The sequence below is a fragment of the Chenopodium album genome, chromosome 19, assembly GCF_948465745.1.
Source record: "Chenopodium album chromosome 19, dcCheAlbu1.1, whole genome shotgun sequence".
Classification (NCBI taxonomy): domain Eukaryota; kingdom Viridiplantae; phylum Streptophyta; class Magnoliopsida; order Caryophyllales; family Amaranthaceae; genus Chenopodium; species Chenopodium album.
In genome coordinates, this window is record NC_137852.1 from 28681055 (window position 1) to 28703958 (window position 22904).

A 22904-nucleotide genomic window follows, 5' to 3' on the forward strand; every position below is an offset into this window, starting at 1 on the left:
TATATTCGTACTTCTGTTCGTGTTGTGTTTTATATTCGTACTTCTGTACGTATGAATTATTAAAATACACTCATTAAACGTGAAAACCCCAAAATGCCCCCGTGCTATTTATAGCACGGTGCAGGGTTGATAACTACTCCCTCAGGGGCACTAAATAGAAAAACGCAATTTTTTTTTATAACACAGGGTTTAGGGTTTTAGCTTATTCGGTGCAAACAAGAACTCCAGTAATCTGATCTCTGCATTTGCAATTCAATCAATAGTTTCCCTACTATCCATTCATGTTTCGTTGCAGAGTTTTATGGCGGAGAAATCTCACTCTCAACCGCAAAAATCCCACTTCTGCAGCACCATTATATGCGCATAACCCCATTTCAGGCGACATTGTGGAAAATGAGCATAATAGATTATTCACTCCGATTACAGTATCTCTATATTTCAGTTTAATTGACCGCAGGCTCAAAATCCCCGATTTTGTTCGTCGAAGTTACTGCTCTGGGAAGCCGAATTCGGGTGAATGGACTGAGGAAATAGAGTATTTAGATGAGAAGGGAGGTGTTCTTTACACCGGTAAAGGCGTTCGTTCTGTCGAACCGGGTGTTGATGATCATGTAATGTCAGGTGGGGTTAAGAAACCATTTCTGAATGCTTCTGCAGTTGCAAAACTTGTGGAGATAGTGAGGAGGTGGAAATGGGGGCCTGAGATGGAAACCCAATTGGACAAACTTCAATTTGTTCCCAATATGACGCAGGTAATTCAAGCGATGAAGATAATCAATGATGGCGAAATGTCGGCTAGCTTGTTCCAATGGGCAAAGAGGCAACAATGGTATGTGCCAAATGATGAATGTTACTTGTTATTATTGGATGAATTGAATAAAAGTAGAGATTATGATAAAATACAATCATTGTTTGATGAGATGATTCGCGATTATGTTGATAATGGTAATTCTTCTTTTAGTGCATATAATCGTGTAATTCAGTATTTAGCAAAGGCTGAAAAATTAGAGGTGTCATATTGTTGTTTTAAGAAGATTCAGGAAGCTGGTTGTAAGGTTGAGACACAAACTTATAATCATTTAATAACCTTATTTTTGAACAAGGGTTTGCCGTATAAGGCGGTTGAAGTCTATGAGGGTATGGAAGCAAGTGGATGTTCATTAGATAGTTCAACATATGAGTTGATGATACCTAGCTTGGCACGATCTGGTCGTCTAGATGCTGCTATTAAGCTTTTTCAAGAGATGAAGGAGAGGAAATTTCGTCCTAGCTTTTCTATATTTGCGTCGTTTGTTGATTTGATGGGGAAGGCAGGGAGGCTGGATATGTCAATGAAGTTGTATATGGAAATGCAGGGCTTTGGATATAGGCCATCAGCCACTATGTTTGTTTCACTAATAGAGTCTTATGTCAAGGCTGGAAAATTAGAAGCAGCTCTTCGGCTTTGGGATGAAATGAAAAAAGCTGGTTTCAGGCCAAATTACGGACTTTATACGATGGTTGTTGAATCTCATGCAAAATCAGGAAAGCTTGAGACCGCAATGTCTGTTTTCCAGGACATGGAGAGAGCAGGGTTCCTGCCTACACCCTCTACCTACTCTTGCCTATTAGAAATGCATGCTGCCTCTGGACAAGTGGATCCTGCCATGAAGCTCTATAACTCAATGACAAATGCAGGTTTAAGACCGACACTCAGTACTTATACTGCACTTTTGACCCTTGTAGCCAGTAAGAAGCTGGTGGATGTGGCTGCTAAAATTTTGCTTGAAATGAAAGCCATGGGTTATCCTGCAGATGTTAGTGCCAGTGATGTTCTTATGGTCTATATAAAAGATGGTTCTGTAGATCTTGCATTAAGATGGCTTCGGTTCATGAGTTCATCTGGGATAAGGACTAATAATTTTATCATCCGACAGCTTTTTGAGTCCTGCATGAAAAATGGATTATATGATTCTGCCAAACCTCTTCTTGAAACATACGTGAACTCAGCTGCAAAAGTTGATCTGATACTTTACACATCAATTCTAGCTCATCTTGTCAGATGTCAGGATGAGCAGAGTGAGAAACATTTAATGTCCATTCTTAGTGCTACAAAGCATAAGGCACACGCCTTCATGTGCGGTCTTTTCACTGGCCCAGAACAAAGGAAACAACCAGTTTTACTTTTTGTTCGGGATTTTTTTCAAGGAATTGATTATGAACTAGAAGAAGGGGCAGCTAAGTACTTTGTTAATGTACTCCTCAATTATCTTGTTCTGATGGGACAGATAAATCGTGCACGTTGTGTTTGGAAGGTCTCCTATGAGAATAAGCTTTTCCCAAAGGCAATTGTCTTTGATCAGCATATTGCTTGGTCCCTTGATGTCAGAAATTTATCAGTTGGAGCAGCACTCATTGCTGTCGTGCACACCCTTCATAGGTTTAGAAAACGCATGCTTTACTATGGCGTTGTACCCCGAAGGATCAAACTTGTTACCGGGCCAACTCTGAAGATTGTGATTGCCCAGATGTTGAGCTCAGTTGACTCTCCATTTGAGGTTAGTAAAGTTGTTTTGAGAGCTCCAGGTGATTCTGTCCTGGAATGGTTTAAGAAACCTATAGTTCAAAAGTTCTTATTAAATGAGATTCCATCCCGAGCTGACATTCTCATGCACAAGTTGAATATATTATTCCCCAGTTCTGCACCTGAAATGCGATCTTTATCACCATCTAAACCTCTTCTTGGAGGGAAGACGTCTTGAATAGTATGTACCTATTTATCAATACAATGTTGTGCTGTTTAATTTGTTCTTTAATTTAGGCATAAAAAAAAAGTTAGGTTATAGACATAGAAATAGAAGTTTTTGGTTCTCCTGTATTGGTGTACTCATATATATTAATTGGGAGGATGTCATTCTCCTATTCCATGTAAATCCTGTTACCTTGTGGTAACTTTTGTTTGTCAATCTACATTTTTTTTCGCACAAGGGAATTTTTTTTAAAAAAGAAACTCTATTCTTGGAAGCATTAAAAGAAGAGATATTGCCCTTGTGAGGTGTGTCCATTAGTAGCTAAAAGATTGTTACTATTTAACCATCATATATTAACAATTCAACCTTTTTATTTATCACATTATAACAATTCATGTTGTGAGTCTTGTGACTGTCAAATCATCAACATTGTCGTGGTCACTACCACGACCTAATTTTGCAACTGTTGGCATTCTAGCATGTGATATAATTGCCTCAATTGATGCAAAATCTTTTGTGTTCAGCATTTTCTGCAGATTTACCGTGACAAGGTGATCATGTTGTGACAGTCAAATCGTCCACATTACTGTGGTCAGTTTTTGCCACTGTTGGCATTATAGCAATGTGCATCTTATTGTCTCAATTGATGCAAAAATCTTTGTTGTTCAGCATTTTCTGCATATTGTGTTTGTTCTAATAAGTTTTGCTTATTGCTTCACAATCTCTCTGATTGTATAATCTGGCACCTTCTCTTTCATAAGATACTGTTTCTTGTATTAGGAGCCACATACTATTTGGCTTAATATTGACTCCATATTAAATTTACTATATATTCATGAATACTTCATAATATATTAATATGTTGTTATGGAAGTACTTTATATTGTGATTGTATTGCTACAATTTTTATCAATATACTTTTATCTGTATGGTCAAAATTCATTCTTGAAAGTTAGGTTCTTAATATAAGAAGCTTTTTTTGTTTTGTCCTTCTGATCGTTTTTGCTTTCTCAAGCCATGTGATGGAAGCGTGATGTAAAAATGGTCTGATATCACATTGTTTGGGGGGAAATTGTCACGTTTAATCCTGTTCTTAGTGTTCAAGAAAAGTAATTATCCATGTGGTACAAATCATACCTTTCATGCATGGTTAGTTAATCTTATTACTGTCTGTTGTCCCAATTATCTCCGACTGTTCTGTTGTAAGTGATCATAACTTCTTGCAGCTTAACAGTTTATGATGAGACGAAAAGACTTGAAAGAAAAGCAAGATGGTAATTCTGAACTTTTTCTTCCCTTTCTCATGGAATTTCTTATTCGGAATAGAATATAATGATTTATGTATGTGCTCATTATGGTATTATGGCTCGGATATGTCACGTCAACTTTCTTCATTAAGTTGGGATCTTCTCTAAATTCTGATGGAAATTTTGAATCATCAAAGATAAATAAATAAATCATACACTTTGTTCTGCACTTCTGGTGTTTTGACTGATAAAAACTGCAGCAACATGTTTATGGTTAATATAAAAGAGAAATAAGCAAATATTCAAGGATGGTACACCATAGGAAAGCTGTGAGCTTTAGGAATTTTTTTTTTTTTTTTTTTTTTCTTTTTTTTTTTTTTCCTTTTTTGGTGCAAGTAATTTCGTGCCTATAAACAAGCTGATGAATTCTGTTTTGTTTCCAATTATTGCTATATGGCCTTGTCAAATAAGCCCAATAGAAGATAGCTGAGTTTATGCGTGATTATGTAGATTTATATAAACCTTATGTTGTGGAAACTAAACAATATAAATAATCACGAGGCTATTCAAGATAGGGTGATAGTGACTACTATTTTTTTGTTCAAAATATGACGCCTGAGATGAGATTTTTTTGGTTTGAAAATTAGATAAAGGCAGCGTTAATGATACAATTGGAAAGGTCTAGATGTTGAGAATATGAAGATACTAGGGAAGGGGAACATTGGATGGAGTTTGGCTTAGCTAAATTTATTGATTTGCCTTTTATGTCTTCTTACACGTTTGCCGCTGACAGTCCTGTGGTCCTGTGGATCATTGTTGCTCATTTTAGTAGTGTTTTGCTCTTTTCATACATCTTGTACTGATTTATTATTATGTGTTTCTCATGCCACTCTACTAGCATTTGGCCTCATATTATAATTTACATCAGTCAGACATCTTTAAGATTAACTACTAGTACATTTTCTCTATAACGAGCTATTTCATCTTTTATGCATCATATTATCATTTTAAGTAATTCTGTTTGCGGTTTATGAAAACTGTTTATCTTGTATTCAATATATTCATAATACTATAACTAATGCTATTGATTGATTAATGTCCAATTTTAAAAAACATTTCCATTGTCGAAGTTTACAAAAATTAATTTGAGTAATATGATTTAATGGGGAAAAGGGTTCAATGGAGATGGGGGTGTCAGGTGTGTATCGACAGAGCAATTAATTTTTTTGTCAGCCTCCCTCTTGTGATCGATTTCAAGTAACATACTCCATACCTTTGCGGGCTGAAGCTCTATTTTCAACCTTCTGAAATGAATGTGCTCCTTACAAGCCCAGGTGATAAGCATCTGATGCATAGTACAAAGATTTACCATGCTATGTTCTTAAACTTCCTGTGCTTTTGGTGGAAAGGTGAGAAACAAGTACAGATTGTCCTTAAGGTTGCAATCCGGCAAAGGTTTTGTTTTTTAAATTGTTTGTTTTATTATTTTAATTTTTTTATTTTTTCATCCGAGTTTTTTTTTTTCTGTTTCTCCCTCAATAAAAGGTGAATTTTGAGTGTATTACAAAGTCTTCTGGCAATTGGTTAGGGAGGTATAAATCGTACAAGGTATCATATTATGAGTATAGCCCTTTTTTTTTCAATTTAAAATTATAGATTAAATTGAAAATACATATTAGCTCTCAGATAGGAGGAATTGAAGACAAACCTGAAACTAGAGACGAAGAACACGAATTGTAAAAGATTTAATTGCGACTAGAATCAGGGTTTCTTTTTCCCATTTTTGTTCAAAAGACATATACAATATTCAAGGCATAATAATAGATTTATTTGTTTTGTATTTATTTATTTATTTATAGGAACAAATTTCCCTTATTTGTTTCTTAGGTCCTGGCAAAACAGATAGCCCTTGTTAGTTTGCCTACATTCCTGTTGTATATCAGATTAACCATTACATGATTGCTAACAGGTGGCAGCAGGTCCAAGACACATTTTTCACACGCCTGTTTCTCACATCCTTTGTTTTTGTCTTTTATTATGTCTTTGTCTTTAATACTTCTTTCCTTGAAGGGAAAACCTTATCTTTTAGTACTAGCTTTTGGGAAATTGATAAGGCTCAGCTGTTATTAAGTTAATTCTTTGAGTATTTATAGCAGTTGATTGAGAAAATCTAGTTGAGTATCAGGAAACGGGGTGCATTGCAACAGAGAATGATGTATGGCCCTTTATAGTAAGTTTGTTGATGCCACTGTTATACTGTGTGCGAAGGAAAGCTCAATAGAGTTCTAGACATGTACATGTTATCTGCCACAGGGTGCTTTCTAATACTATGAGGATGCCATGGCCAAAAGGTCTTATTGATTAAGCAGATGACATCAAACCTTTTTTTTTTTTTGTCTCTTGGTCATCTTTACCAAGAGTTAGACCTATTTTCTTGTGGGGAAGGTCCTGCTGACAATGATAGATGATGGTGTAGTATTGTAATTTGGTTCTTCACTAAATTGACAAGGCTGTGCTGCAGAACTATTTGATTTATAAGGGAGGATGAGGATGGCATTTTTTTCTGCCCTCACTTTTGGGGAAAACTCGTGATCAGGGAAAAGATGTAGTAAGAGATGTATAAGCTGTTGATGTTGAGAGATGAGACTAATTTTGTGTGAGGAAATGGTCTTTGTGGAGCTTCAGATGCCCACCAATCGTGGCATATACAGAATATATACGGAGTAAATAAAATTAGAGAGCATGACTACAGGACTGATGGACTGATGGACTGATGAAAACAGAATAAGTTGCTTCTTTTGTTGAGGGAGGCGAAAAACATGGCCAGCAAGTATAGCAGATGGAGTGATATGGTTGTCAAGGGAGCATGAATTTTGCTTTTGGGAATGTGCTACTGAAATGCAGGGAAAATCAGTTTGGGGTAATTGTTTGGTGAAGAAGGAAAAACTTGATGCAGAATGTGCTGCTGCTCAAAAATTATTTGCTAAGAAGACAGAACATCGACATGTTCTTTGAGTAATATGAATAAGTTAAATGTTGAAAGATGAGGAAATGTGGTGTGTATGCTTAGCTATAGCTCAACATCATGTTGATAGTGGATATTGGGGCTTGTCATACAGTACACCAATGGGATTGAGAAATAAGAAAGAATCTGTGTTTGCCCTACTGAAGCAATAGTTTTAACACCAGGAAGAGGCTACACACTTAAGAATAAAGTCCTTTAAGATAAAAGTGATTTGCCAAAATGAGGCTTAGTTTATGGATGAGAATGAATTGGACGTGTAGAATTCTTCACAAACCCCTTACAGAGCTATCGGAATTCCTGTAACGAAAACTTGGTAGGGATTGCAAATCTAAGTTGTCTTGCATTGTTTAGGAAAATGCTTGTATATGCTTATCTGGATGTTGAAAAGATGAGATAACCTCTAGAATTCATCAATACCGCTCTATTCATCCAAAAATTTTCTAAGGATGTAAGTTGTGAATTGCTTTTGCAAATGCTTATCCATGCGAATCTGCGTGTTTTAAAGAGATGGAAATCATAATGTATGCAAGAAATAAACCTGTTATGCTCAGCTGGTTTGTGAAGCTGTCAACTGCAGAGTTGCAGACAGAATTAAGTCAATTAACAATATAAGCTCTTGGCAAGCAAAGTCACACAAACCCTAAACCTTTGGCTTCATGTAGTGGAAACTATGCATGAATTTTTTACTTCCATCAGTGTTACAGATTTGTACGAGCTTATACTATGTAATTAGTTTGCCATTGTGGTAGATGCTGCTTGATGCCGAGTATTTGGAGGGCATTAAGAGATATTTCTTCCATTCGTCAGCTTCACAGGGCAATACTTGGCAATATTTCATTTGAGTCTGAAGCTTCAGCTATTCTTTACTCACCTTTTTTCAAACTCTTTTAAATGATGGTTTTGTTATGTCCGTTTCTTTATATCAGACGATTCCTTATGATAATTCATGTTAGCCTACCCCAAATCATTTTGGGACTAAGGTTTTGTTGTTGTTCGCTAATTAGATTAAAACAAAGTTTATTACAAGAGTTGCCCTGCTAGCTTTCGAGTCTAGCAAATTACAGTCATCTAGAAGAGCGTGAGTTTCTAGTTTCTCAGTCAAAATGATATCATTACGGATTAGGGGCAGGGTTTCGAAATATCATTAATTCATTACAGAGTTTCAAGCTTCAGCTATTCAACCATTGGAAGCATGAATCCTTCCACATGTGTGTTTGAACTTGAATTATATGGTAAGATCAGAAGGAGAATATTGAAACAGATCAGATAGGCACTGAACGACTGTTTTATAACAATGATCATAACCATGGAAGAAATTAATTAGTTGTGATTATGGTGAATTTTGTACAAATGCCATTACCGGTTTGAGGTGGTACAGCTCAGTAATATTTTCAGAACCACCTCTTTTTTCTTAGTCTAGATGACTTGGCTTCCACGAGGGTGGCTAATAAAATATATAGAATTCGATTTTTTAGGGCTATGGAACAAGCTAAGCCTTGCATTAAGGTGCTGATTTATTACTTCAAGTAGCTGTTTAAATAAGTTTTGCTTTCATTTGAGCGTATCTTTAGGATTTTGTGAAATATTTTTTTTTCTTGTAGTACCTCCGTTACATATTATGTGCAACTTTGGCTCCAAGGCTTTCTTTTCTTTTGCGCTGTAGGATTATGATACTTAAGATATAGCTTCTTGATCTTAATTAGTATTGTCAAGATGTTATCAGTCTATAATTACTATCCATGATTATTTCCTTTGTTTGAATTTGAGAAATGATCTGTATAATTCTGATATTATGTGCTTCTTATTTGACTCGTATCCCTCAAAACCTGTTTCTGAGTGAATTAAGGATTGAAGTTGTTCTTAGGGGATGATTCTAATTAGTTGTAATATATTGAAAGAATACAACCAAGTGTTCAACATGTATGAATGTATGATATGTTACACATGCAGATGGAGTTGGCTGAAATTAACCTAGGTTGATTTGTTTATATTTTCTAAATCACCACTTTGATGTATAGGATTTCGTAGCTTTAAAATATGAACTTCTATGTAGACTTTCTTTCATATTGCAAGTACACTTGAAGTGGTTTCGTACATTTTAAACCTGCAAATTTCTTGTTTAAACAGTGTCTATACTGCCTTACTGGTATAATTTAAGCTGTTAGTATTCTCTGTCTTGTAAGGATTGATTGCCAGAAACTGATTTTATATTGAATGTTTCGGCTCTCTAGCTAATTCGTAACAATTCAGCTCATTTACATTTCTTCCACGGTTCCACCAAGAGCAATGAACTATTCGTTGGAAATTTGAGGGCACAACCAAAGCTTACAGTATGTCAGTATCCTTTTAATCTCAGGATGTTTCTTAATTATCTTTCATAAATGATATGAATGTTTATCGTACAGTAAAATCTTTGAAGTTCTATCCGACTTAAAAATTCTGTTTTGATTTCTATTATTTTTCATCTCAGAAGAGCATTGTGGAAGCAGAAGGGTTGACCTAACCACTTAACCGCGTTTTTCCACGTTCAAAGATTCAGGGATTTCTGTATACAATACAGCTTTGTCACAGATAGAAAGGCTGTAGTCAAAGCATACTAATTGAACGGCGGAAGATTACTGAAGAAAACAATATAAGTGGATTCAATTCTTCAAGCCAATTGAACCAGTATTTCAAAGGTGAGAATCTCATCTCATATATTTATTTATTTAATTAAGGGTTCTTAAAGCTTTGAGCTGTTTGGTTCTGAAAAGAATACAATATAAAATTATCAACTAAAGTAGTAAAGTACCTAGAAAGCTAGAAAGGGTAATAATAATGGTGGTGCTATTACAAGGAAAATTAGTAACCATCTTATATGCCTGTGACTTTTGCATTGTATTTCTTTTTTAAAATAGACTGTTCTTTTGGAAGGGGCAACAACCCTATCATGTCTTAAGGAGGTAGGTTATGGTTAAATTACTTAATTTCATAAATCGTTAATTTTGGTCACATTGCTTGACATGAGCTACAATGATTGAGAGTAGTACTGGGATGGGTGATCTCTTGCATTGGGAAGCCTTCATGTAATTATGTTGGTTCATGTAGTCGACTCTACTTATGGGATTAAGGGGACCAGGCAGAAGAAGATAAAGAAGCAGAAGAAAAGTTAATTTTTGTGTCAGATACTAAGATTCATGTTACTACGAGTAATTTGCTTCAAATCTAAATAAAAAAACAAATAATTAAGGGTTCGTTTGGCATTGATGTAGTTTTCTGTTTCTTGGTTTTTTGTTTTTAAAAGTATATTATATATCTCACATAATGAATAAAAAATTGTTAAGACTTATTAAAATCATGATAATTTTGAAAACTAACAACAAAAAAGTGGAAACACCTTTTCTTTGTTTCCTGTTTTTGGTTTTTAGTTTTAAAAATACAGGAAACTGAAAACCAAAAATGATGCAAAACAAGCCCTAAGAGATTAAAGATTACTAGCCATTTTTTAGTATGTCAGTGGGACATGCCTCATGTCTTAGAGATTACCACCCGAAGAATCACTCACCCTCAACATGTACATAGTGAGGGATATAATGTCTAACCTTACAGTTAAAAGGTGCAATGCGTACCATTAGACCAAGCTTAACTTATTGGTAGTTAGATACACAATGACTTCCTTTTTAAATCTATTTTGGAAAAATAATTGGCAAGAATAAAACGATATTTGGTCGCGGTCTTTCAATATAAAACAACCATTCACAAATAGGTGCTCAAAATAGAACGTGATTTGTTGCAAACCAGGTTAAGGAGTTAATTATCACATGTGTCGTATTGTGAACGGTAATTTATTTTAGTTTTTACAATTTTCTTTCTAACTAGGGCAGCTAACGCGCGCGATGCGCGCGCATAGCTAGTCATATCTACTTACTCTTTCGGCTTGGTCTTAAAATCACAAATTTAGTTATTGGCAAAATTAGTGACAAAAAAATATGTACACAACTATGTTTATGAGTATAAATATCCAAGACAACTAACATTAATGCATGAAAACAAATAAGTACGTAATTAAATATTTTAGAGGGTATAATTGTCCAAACACTATTCATTAAAAAAACTTGTACATATTAATTAGGGTATATATGTAAATGCACATTTTAAAGGGTATAATTGGCATTACACTATTCATAAGAGTAAGTTTCTACTTTTTATAAGGTAGGGAAATAACTAGATTTGAAGCCCGTGCGATGCACGGTTATTATAAAAATTCAAATACACAATTTTTTTGTACAGTTATTTTAAAAAATAATAATAATAATGATTTTATTTAATGATTTATATTAAATTAAAAAAAAAAAAAAGACTAGCTAATTTATTCACACAGTAATGTTTTTGACAAGATGAATGGACGTATGATTAAAATTTATTTCTTTTTAATCAATATTCAATGTGATATTTATCAATATTTTGAATTTTATCTTTTATTAGATTAATTTTTTTATCCATAATTATTCTCCATGAAATTTTTATCACAAATAATTTCTTTTTTTTTCGAGTTTGTGATACATATAACTTAATAATTTTACAAATATGGTCACAAGATATAGCATGTTTCATAATTATTGGATAGTCTAAGCTAATACATCATAGTCCAGCTTCATGCACTACAAGATATTATATTAAAGAGGGCAATTTAAATCGCCCTCTTAGGTTCAAATTTCGCCCTATTAGGCAAAGAGGGCGATTTCAGGTCGCCCTATTAGCTTCGTCTTATTAGCTTCAAAGGGCATACAAATGTTTTGCCCTCTTTGTTAAATATCAAAGAAGGCAAAAAATTTCGCCCTCTTTGATCAACATCAAATAGGGCAAAAATTTCGCCCTCTTAATATCAAATAGGGCAAAAATTGAGAAAATTTTCACCCTCTTTGATTGAATCAACCAAGACGAAAAGTTTTTTTTGCCCTCTGTAAACAACTCAATTAAGTCAATTAATATTGCCCTCCTTGCTCAAAATTCGCCCTGTTTGATCAACTTTTAAAAGGCAAAAACAAAATCGCCCTTTTTATTCAATTTTCAGTTTTTAAAAAAAATAATTCTAGGAGTATTAACAAAAGTATTTATTTAGTTAATATAAATTCTAATTTTGTCATTATATATTCTAATTTTGTCATTATATATACAAAAGTATTAACCAAGTTTTCCTAAATAGCAATTATTTAATAATTCTAGGACATCTTTTCATCCTTGCATCTTCAAGCCCCTTTTTCCATCTGATCAGTTTTCCAAGAAATGCAACCAGCCTTTGGTGTCCTCCATCCCCAAAACATCAGCACACTGACTTAATCCCCTAACTGCAAACATGACAGAAGCACCAATACTAATGAATGTAAATTAATAAAAGAATATATTAGTAGGAATGTAGGAACTTGATGATGAATAATGACTATGATTACTATAAGAGGCAACTACTCGGAGCTAAATAATATAAGAAACACCAAACTTGAAAAAGATTCAGACTCAACCTGAGCTCAAATGCAAGTATCATGAACAGAGAAACACCAAACTTGTTCTCAACACAACTACTTAACACGCATATTCCAAACAATCATACAAGACTGAAACAAATTCAAAACTAAAAATCCACATAAAAGAACACATGATTTCTGATATTAACAATCAGCATTCCGTTATTTACTGACATTTAAGCATGTGGGTATTTAATGTCAGCAGCAGAGCTAGAACAGCATGAAAATCTATGTAATCATATTGTGGACTTGTGGTTAGGGTTCCAATGGCTGTAATGATCACATATAGAGAAAGATGTTCATATAAGGTTTCAGATCCTTATAAACAAACAATAGAAGTAGTGATTTACTCCACATACAACACACTTTGACAGTTAACCATGGCTGCCCAAAAATATCAAAGTAGAAAAAGATACTTTGTATAAAATATTACCTCTATCAAGCATCAAGGCCAATCTTCTCCATGATTAACCGAAGCTTTTGTTCTAGGTCTTCTTGTTTCTTCTTAGACGCTTCCTATTCAGCTCGCATAATATTATTTTCATTTTGTAGTTTTTCAACATTTTGTTCCAGCTCAGCTCTTCCTATCTTTCCATCTTTAGATGACATCGGGTGCCCTTTGCCTATCTATGAAAATAAGTCATTATGGAGAGATCAAATTAGTATTAACACTTACAAACCATAACCTTAATCTTAACCTTAACATAAAGACATAACACTTACTCGTGATTGAAACCAATCAACTACACTTGGTTTTGGCCCACAAATAGAGGCATACTCTCTGTTCATCATATACATGTTAGTGGTATTTCATATAATGATGAATTAATGATTAAAAGAATAAAAAGATATAGATGACTTACTCCACAAATGGTTGTACTAGACCATGTACAGAGACTCATGTATAGAGCACTAGACCACTAGTAATCAGAACAAATATCACATATTCAAGGACAGCTCAATTATATATATATAGAGGAGTGAATTTCAACCACTTGATCCAAATTCTTCTTGATATTAATGCTGATATTAGGATTAGACATGAAAAAAAATCACCCCATGCACATACAGCTTAACGTATATAATACGAGTACTGGCATACAGCTCTTGATTTTTTCATACTCCTCCACTGTAGCCACAAAAACAACACTAGAGCTCTTGATTTTTTCATTTACAGCCTCAATTTCATTTTTGAACTGCTGTTTATACTTTTCCTTTGCGTATAATATATGCCAGTATAATACTATCAGATAGAGTTATCAATTATCACATGCGCATAATTTCAGATAGAGTTATCAATTATCACAATTCATAGTAATCAAAACAAATTACAATTATTCCAATTCACAGTAATCAATAGCTCATACGATCAATTAAGCAATTAAATCGATAAACCACTGATAAAATACGAATAATTCTGATTTGCTTCTCCATAATCTATCTGACATTACTAGCATTAATAACAACTCCCAAAAACTTGCAGAATCGACAAATTGACAAAAACTTGAAAATGGAATTCGCCCTGTTTGTTTGAAATACAAAGACGAAAGTAACATTCGCCCTGTTTGTTTCTTTTTTGTTTTGTAAAATAGCCAAAACGTTTACTTTGTTGATTTATTTTATTGAACAACGAGGGCGAAAATGAAATTTGCCCTCTTTGCTCTATTATAGAGGACGATTTTGTGAATTCGCCCTCTTAGCTCTATTATAGAGGACGAAAAATTAATTCGCCCTGTTTGCTTTGAAGTACAAAGACGAAAGTAACATTCGCCCTCTTTGCTCTGTAATAGGGAGGGCAAAATTTGAGGACCCATATCCGTGAAAAACGGATCTGGATCCACGGATCCGGGTTGGGTCCAGATCCACTGCCATCCCTAATCCTCACTTAAACCCCCAATGACCCTAATCCCTAAAACTCCTGCCCGATACCCCCTTGAAACCAACAATTGTGGTTGGTGCATTGTTGGAATAGGGAGGGTGTTGATGGGATGGCGGAACGGAAAAGAGAGGTTGATGGGGTTGCCGAATGGGAAGGGAGAGGGGGTTGATAGGGTGGCCGAATGGGTATTGAAATGGAAACGGGACTTTTTTATAAAAGTTTTTTTTAATCAAAAATCAATTTTTTTTTTTAATAAAAGGTAAAAATTAAATAAAATAGGACATCCTAACCAATGACAAATGTGGCACATGTTTAGTTATTAAACACGGTACCTATAATTATACATTGAGTAGATGTAGGTCAAAAGTCGATTTATTTTGGAATAATCGACATGTCGTTTTAATATTTGGAATACCGGTCATTATTCCCGACAATTTTTCTATTTATTTTTTAATAATGCTTTCATTCATCACAAATACGTACAATAGAGAAGTTGATTATACGTGCGAATTTGATATTTTTTGAGTCAAAAAGTTGTAAAATTGGAAGGAATAATAATCATTTGCAAGTTTGAACATCTTTCAGAAGATTGGAAGATTTAGAAAGTTTGACAGAAACATTAAAAATGGCCTATGAATATTCGGCAAATTTTGTCCACTTACACCCTATAAAGATGCGTATTTACTTTTCTTAAGGGGTTTCTTCTTGGGAAGAAGGGCAGTTAACATTTCGATTGCACATTGAGTTGCTAGATAATATCAGGAATGCAAAAGTAAAATAACCATCAAACGGACATGAGCAAAGTGTATGACAAAATTTGGTGGGATTTCCAAACCAATGACAAAAACAATGATGAATTGCGTTTCTACCTTGCTTAATTGCTTATACTTCATCCGTTAATATTTTACTTGACTCGCTTTGATTTTAACACTATTTATCATCCATTATTTGATCACCTTTTGTAAAGTATATGTAAGTGAAAACATGTCCATGTGGAATCTTGTTAGATTTGTTATAATAACTAATATGTAATTTCTATTATTTTTATTTATGAGGAATTAAAGTTACTGATAGTTAAAGTTCTACATTGACGAGTGTGATAAATGAAATATGTCTATTGAAAAAGAACGGAAAAAGTAACTAATGAGTTCCTTTGCTCCTTAGGAGCATAAAGGTTGAGCGTTCTCATTTATGTAACATTGTAACATTATGAATTAAACAAATTTGAACCAATTTCTTACTAACAAAATTTTAAACATAATATAAAATGTTACTATATCATGCCCATTTAGCCAAAACAGACATACAACCAGCCCCTAAAAGTAATGAAATATGCGAGCCTAATTGAATCCTAGTATTTGCCTGCATCCTTGGATTCATGAAGTCTGCAGCTAGTAGATCAACAAGTGCCATATATATTAGTATCCCTGCTGCAGCCGCCTCAAATATGCCCTGTATAATTAGTGATCGAGGGCTACTTTCGTCGTATACACCGGCAATTGAAATGCCAATGCCAATACCAATTGGTGTTGTAAGTGAAAAAAACAGTGCCATTGTTGCCATAGCTCGTGACTTGAACTTAGCCTGTAAAGAATGATGATTTCATTAATTGATGAATGCTATCATATAATGAATTAAAAATTAGTCAAACTTATTATAATTATTATATTATTGAAAACACAATAAAAAAAAATAAAAAGTATAAACACCTTTTTTTTGTTTTTATTTTAGGTTTTTTTTTTAAATAATTAATAAAATAATAATTAAAAAAATGATGCCAAACTAGCAAGAATAAGCTGTGTTTTAGTTGTTTAATTGCCTGAGTGATGCAGCCACCAAGTCCCATGCCTTCGAAAAATTGATGGAAACTTAAAGCAACCATTAAAGGTTTAATGGTATCAAGCCTTTGAGATGTTCCCAATGTTATGCCTATTATTACTGAATGGACCACAATTCCCAGCTCTAATACCTGAATAAAAACCGTCCAAATAATAGTTAGTTTGCTAGATATAGATATTATTGATAAAATCTTAGGTATAAAAGAAGGGTGTGTGTTCATGTTTGTCAGCAACTTTAAGTACTACTTTTATGATTGAATTCAAAATTAAAGCGTTTTATATAATTTGGACTTTGAAAGTTGAAACTTTTTAGGTGTGATATTTAAATTAGTAACCATTAAGTTGGCACCTAATTATTAAATTCTAAAGAATATAGGAGCAAAGAAGAATATGACATCCTTTGCTTCAACTTTTTGACCCTTTAAAGTTTGTTTGAGATAATAAGATTTGTAGTCTACTCACTCGTGTTTTAAATATTTTACTAATATAAATAAAAAAGTAAATACATTTTCTCTTATACTCAGAGTAAAGTATAGTAGACATCTTTAGTTTGAAATTTGCTTTCATCTAAATTTTGAAAGGAAACAAAATTGACTAAGATAATAAGGTTTGTAGTCCAGTGACTCGTGTTTCAAATATTTTACTAATACAAATAAAAATTGAATACGTTTTCTCTTATACTCATAATAAAGTTTAGTAGGCATCTTGGTTTAAAATATGTTTTCATTAGTAGGCATCTTGGTTTAAAATATGTTTTCATCTAATTTTGAAAAGAAACAGAATTGATTGAAATAGTTAGATATGCATGTAAATACACGATAAAAATAAAGATTATTAATTGAAGTGTATTAAATGAAATAAAAATGATCACCTGAGCAGTAACACGATGCCTAATAAGTTCAAGCTTACTCAACTGTTCCCCTAATTCATCACTACCTTCACCAACTAAAGAACCACCACCATGACCATGAGAATGACCGTGAGTAGCATGAGTATGAACATGCACGTGACCAGCATGTGCATCATTACTCTCTTCATCCACCACTTTACTATTAATAGAAACTTCCTTTTTCTCACCAAAGTGAACCCTTCTATAATGCCCTGTTGCCAAGGAATCCACCATTAGGCTCCCAGTGGAAGCCACCATCGCGATAAACGCGGCAAAGGGGAACTTCTGCCAAGGAGTTTCCCCTATACAAGGAGACGTCAACCCCTCGAAAGCTTCCGGGAGTATGTGGATGAACCCGGTAGCGAGGATTACTCCTGCGGCAAAGGCCTTGATCATGAAGAATATATCGTTTTCAGGCCGTAAAACGGATATCCGTTTGCCTAGTAGAGGAAGCCCTACCCCAAATGCTCCAGCTCCAAGGATTGCTCCTATGGCACCTAACTTAAACTTGAGGGTTACGGACTTGTCGTCGCGGGGTAAGTCATCAGCTTCGCAACTGCACTCAGCTGCTACCATTGGAGGAAGAAGTAGCATAATGGTAAGAACATAGCAAAAAATTGTTTTTGCCATGTTTTTTTTTTTAATTTTTTTTTAATTTTTTTTTTTTATAAGAGATGATTTTTTTTTTTCCTTAATTTTTTTTATAACTTATGATTTGAGATATATATTATGAAAGAAGGTTGGTTTTTATAGGAGTTGGAATGGTAGGGTTATGGAGGAAAAGGAATGACATTCACATTCATATAACAACATTGGATGGTTCATGAGAGAACTAAGAAAGGAAGTTAAAGTAAAAGAAATTATGTTAGATGGAAAAAGGGGAGATCAAAAAGGTACTATGGATAAAAAGAGTATCTTAAAAATGTCGACATTATTTGGTGATAATTATAGGGATGTCAAATTTTGTTATTTTTTGATCCATAGCTTTGTTTGCTACTCCTTTTGAGCAATTTGTTATATAGGTCTCTTTCCGTATGATATACTTCTTTTTCCTTATTATTATTATTATTATTATTATTTTTTTTAATGTATCACTATTAACAATCAATATATTAAAATACATATTGGTAAAAATAATAATAATAATAATATATAATATTATATAAGTAGATGTTGTAACAAACCCAACAACATATTACATGATCATATTTACTAATTGCATATTAGTTACAAAAATAAGTCAAAGATAACATATGAAAACTGCAAAATTCTAAGTGATGTATTAAAAAAAAATGTACTTCTTTCATTTTTATTATATATTGACCATCACATGGTTTTAAGTAAAATTGATGAATATCGGCATAGTAAAGTAACAGATATGATTTCTTTAAAAAAAAAAAGGTTACAGATATAACAACAATAAAAAAACATGTAATTAAAAGAAATATGTCATGTAGATTGTGACTTTAAGGGGTCGTATGATTTGATCATTTGGACTGGATTGTAATGGAGTTAGAACTCATTCTATCTATTTTTTGTTTGGTTGAACTTAGCTTTTTAGTAATGGGATTTTATACCTAGGGTGTTTTAACTTTACCTCATATCCTTAGAATCCCACCCCCACCTCCCCTCTAAGACTCACACAGTACATTTTATTAATGAAGAATAAAATCCATCCTTACAATAAAATCAAACAATCATAGACTAGTTTAGGTTTTAGAATCCATGCTTGTCTAGAATGAAATTACATACCAAATTAGTAATCCATTTTTATTTGATAAACCAAACCTTTTATTTAGGGTTCGTTTGGCATCACTGCGGTTTTTTGTTTTTTAAAAGTATATTATATATGTCACATAATGAATCAAAAATTATTTAGATTTATTAAAATCATGATAATTTTGAAAACTGACAACAGAAAAGTGAAAACACCTTTTTCTTGTTTCCTGTTTTTGGTTTTTAGTTTAAAAAAAAAAAGAAACTAAAAACCAAAAATGATGCCAAACAAGTCCTTATTTATTTTTTTTTTTTTTGTTTGAGGAATGATAAACCAAACCTTAGACTACTCTCTCGTTTCCTCATTATAATTTTATCAAAATAAATTCATCATCAATCCATTTGCCCCTTATAATAGTACACTCCCTTTGCTCCTAAATAATTGAGACACTCTTGTTTTTCGGTCATTTCTAAATAATTGACACATTACCAAGAATGGCAAGGATCCACCAATATTTAATTGTTTTTTTTATTTTACAAAGAAATAATTTATAAAATTAATCCTAACTTTTTATCATTCGCCCAAAATAATCCCAACTTTGGATTACTTTTTAATAATCCGAACTTTAGTATGAATTTGCTTCCAATAATCCCAACCGGTCATCTAACTTGTTATAACAAGTAACCCGACACGTGTCAGTATATAATTGGTAAAAAGTTAAAGAATTTTTTTTAATAAAAATAAAACTTAATTACTCCATCCGTTTTTAAATATTTGCTCCATTTCTCCATGCGCAGAGTTTTAGGAGAAATTGGAGAAAGTAATAAAATATGCAGGTAGCTGGGTTGGTGGAAGAATAAAAAATTGTAGAAAGCAATAAATTAGTGGAGAGAATTGGAGGAGAGAGAATATATATTGGGTCCACTAGGTGAGAAAAATTAAATATTGTAAAACTTTCCAAATAAGGAAATGGAGCAAGTATTTAAAAACGACCACAAATGAAAAGTGGAGCAAGTATTTAAAAATAGAGGGAATATTTACTTAACTCAAACACCACCCCCACCAGCCCAACCACCCTCCCAGCTGCTCAGCCATGTCGGCCTCCATCCCACGCTTGGAATCCCTCCTTGTGCCGGCAAAACCACCTCCCTTCTCTTCCCTCCATCCCGACAGCCCCTCCCCTACCTCGAATCCACTTCCCCAACCAAAGAACCCAACTGCAACCTTACCCTTGTCGCTAGAGCCCAAACTTTGGCCCCTCACCCGGCCCGCACGCCACAACTCCTACGCCTATTCAGTTGAATCCCACCCAAACCCCACCGCTTTCCTAAATTGTTCTAGTTTTGTGGTTATCGATGGGGGTTGCGATTGAGGATAATTAACCGCAAAAAGGAATTGCGGGGGATAGGAAGAGTTAGGGTCGTCGTAGTAAGGGGGTCACAGCGGGAAGAGAGCGATCAGCAAAAAGGTTGCGTGGAGTTTGGGTAGTCTAGGTGTCACTGCGGTGGGGGCTGGCGCGACGAGGGTGGAGGGCAAGGAGGGTACAGTGGGTGGTAGTGGATTTTCTTGCATTTGTTTTTAAAATAGTTAGCTTTTAATTATTTTTAATAGAATGGAAAAATTGCAAAAATTAATACAATCTTTGGGCTGTTCTTTTTAAATAATACAACCTTTGGATTTTACATGATTATTACAACCTTTGGGAGCGTCAATTTTAAACAAGACAAAAAAAAAACATATAATCTAATAAACCGGTTACCCATATCACGTGTCATCATGTAATTTTGGAATTCCTTACAAAAAAAAATAAAAAATAAAATAAAATAAACCCCCTCTTAACCCCAGCCCAACGACCACCATGGACTCCCCTTCCTCGGCAAACAAACCGTCCCAGCCACATCAAATTATTGCAGTGGCACGCGCAGCAACATCAACACACTGCCACCAATTGGCATTCTGATTGCAACAATCAGCAGCAGCCTGGAATCTTCAGTGGTGTTACATAACACCAACCTGCACCACCATCGCCACCAATTCGCACATCACAGCCACCCTCGCCGCTGCAGAAACCACGCCGACGGAGCCCATCTCTACTTCCCTACCTCACAACTAGAGCTGTTCATGGGCGGGACGGCCCGCTAAGCCCGCCCAACCCAGCCCGCAAAAGGATGGGCTTGGACAACCTTTTTGAAAAAAATTGGATATTTGGGCGGGCTAGGCCCGGCCCGTTAACAAAAATGGGCGGGTATGGACAAGAAATATTTATTGCGGGCTAGCCCGCCCGGCCCGTTTATTAATATATAATAATAATAATAATAATAATAATAATAATAATAATAACAACATTCTTATTTTAATAATTCTATTTAGTTAGTTAGTTATGACATACTTTGTGTAATTTTGAAAATAAATACAAAGAGACTATATTGAACTATAAGCTTTTATTAGTTACAATTATTCATTTCAATTTTATATTTTATCATAAACACTTATTAAATAAGTTTTATCTTACATATATTTGTAACATATGTCATAATTTCAACCTCTTTTCTTTAATTTCTATTACCATTTGTGAACAAAAAATTATAACACAACTATACCAAAATAATTTTAGCACAAGTAAATAATAAAAAGATTAGTTAGTGTTATAAAAAATAAAACAAAAATTAAGGCCCGTTAGCCCGCGAGCAAGCCCGGCCCGTTTAACAAGCGGGTATGGACAAAATATCAAGCCCGCATAAAACGGTTCGGGTTTGCTACATAAAGCCTGTTGGAAAAAAAAATAAGCATAGGCCCGGCCCGCTACCCGTCCAAGCCCGCAAATGATCACCTCTACTTACAACCCACACACACTAACACACCAAGCTGCAACCCTCAATCATCTCACACTACCACCAACAACCACTAGCCATCTCAAATGCACAAGCCCACAATTGCAGAGGCAACAACCAATCACAACTGTACCATTGCACCTAAAACACCTCACCCACTACAATTTAAACCGCAAAAACCGACCGCCATGAATGCACTTAGGCAGCCCTAATTTTAGCGAATTTTAGCTCAATTTGAAGAACTCATGGCAACTTTTCGACCCCTCAATTAAGCCCCAATTTGATTTGGTACTACCAATGTGGTGATTATCGATGTATGGGAAAGGAAAGGGTGGGTTTCTTGGTGTTTAGGTGGGTTCCATGGTGGCTACGGGGGATTAGGGTGGGTTTCGTGGTGGTTGGGAAGGGAAGGGGGTCGGTTTTGTGTTGCTCAAGGGAGGTTAGTGTTTCTGTCTGGATCCGACAACCCGAGAGCCCGAGCTTGAGATCCTGATACTCTTATCGGCAAGCTGAGAACCTACACAATGAGCAGAGATTAGCTAGCCCCGGGGTGATCCGGGGATAACCACTCCGATGATAAAGTCATAATGTGTTTAAGAAAAAGAAGAGAAGTAAGAGAGAGAAAGTAGAGAAAGAGAGAGAGAGAGTGATAAATGCTAACCTCATTAATGAAGCTTAACCTACTATTTATAATAATTATCATGACATGTGGCCACAAAGCTTGCAGAGCTTTTCCCGCCAAGTGTCAAGCTGCTGCTACCCTGTGCCGAATACCGACAAGCCGACATGTCTACTTTACGGAACATATCAGCCTATCTGATAATTATATTGGGTCTGTATCCGTATTTATTAAGATGTCTGCCCATTTCGCATATCCTCCCATACAACTAGCCCCCCAAGTGAGGACGTTAGATTACAACTAATGTTCTCACTTTAGGGTACTTATTTGGTTGCTGTAATTCGTTTCTTGTACTATGTCGAGCATTTTTCCGTGTTTGTGTAGTGTAATATTAAGAATGTTTTCTTGTAATTTTGAAGATGCCATTTATCTTTAATTTCCTGGGTTATAGATCAGTTCCGTTGTCAGCCTCAATGATTTTGTCCAGCTCAATGTTCAAGACTTAGTTGAACTGGGACTCACTAAGTCCATGTCTAAGTATGATGATATGTTCAGGCTTTCTTTTCCCAGAACTGACGTAGAAATCAAGCAGATATCCTTGCGAGACATCTATTCCGATGAGTGGAAAT

General features: G+C 34.6%; 1 protein-coding gene and 1 pseudogene across 1 annotated transcript; one reads left to right on the top strand and one right to left on the bottom strand.

The window, feature by feature from the left end:
- Positions 1-271: 271 nt before the first annotated feature.
- LOC145595145 (pentatricopeptide repeat-containing protein At1g79490, mitochondrial pseudogene) lies at positions 272-2978 on the top strand (annotated as a pseudogene).
- Positions 2979-15565: 12587 nt separating this feature from the next.
- LOC145595056 (zinc transporter 1-like) lies at positions 15566-17830 on the bottom strand. Its single transcript, XM_081651412.1, has 3 exons — positions 17091-17830; positions 16201-16350; positions 15566-15965 (listed from the first exon to the last, which is right to left on the bottom strand). Exons 1-3 carry the CDS (start codon positions 17736-17738, stop codon positions 15660-15662), a joined length of 1104 nt encoding a protein of 367 aa, XP_081507538.1. The 5' UTR covers positions 17739-17830; the 3' UTR covers positions 15566-15659.
- Positions 17831-22904: the final 5074 nt, after the last annotated feature.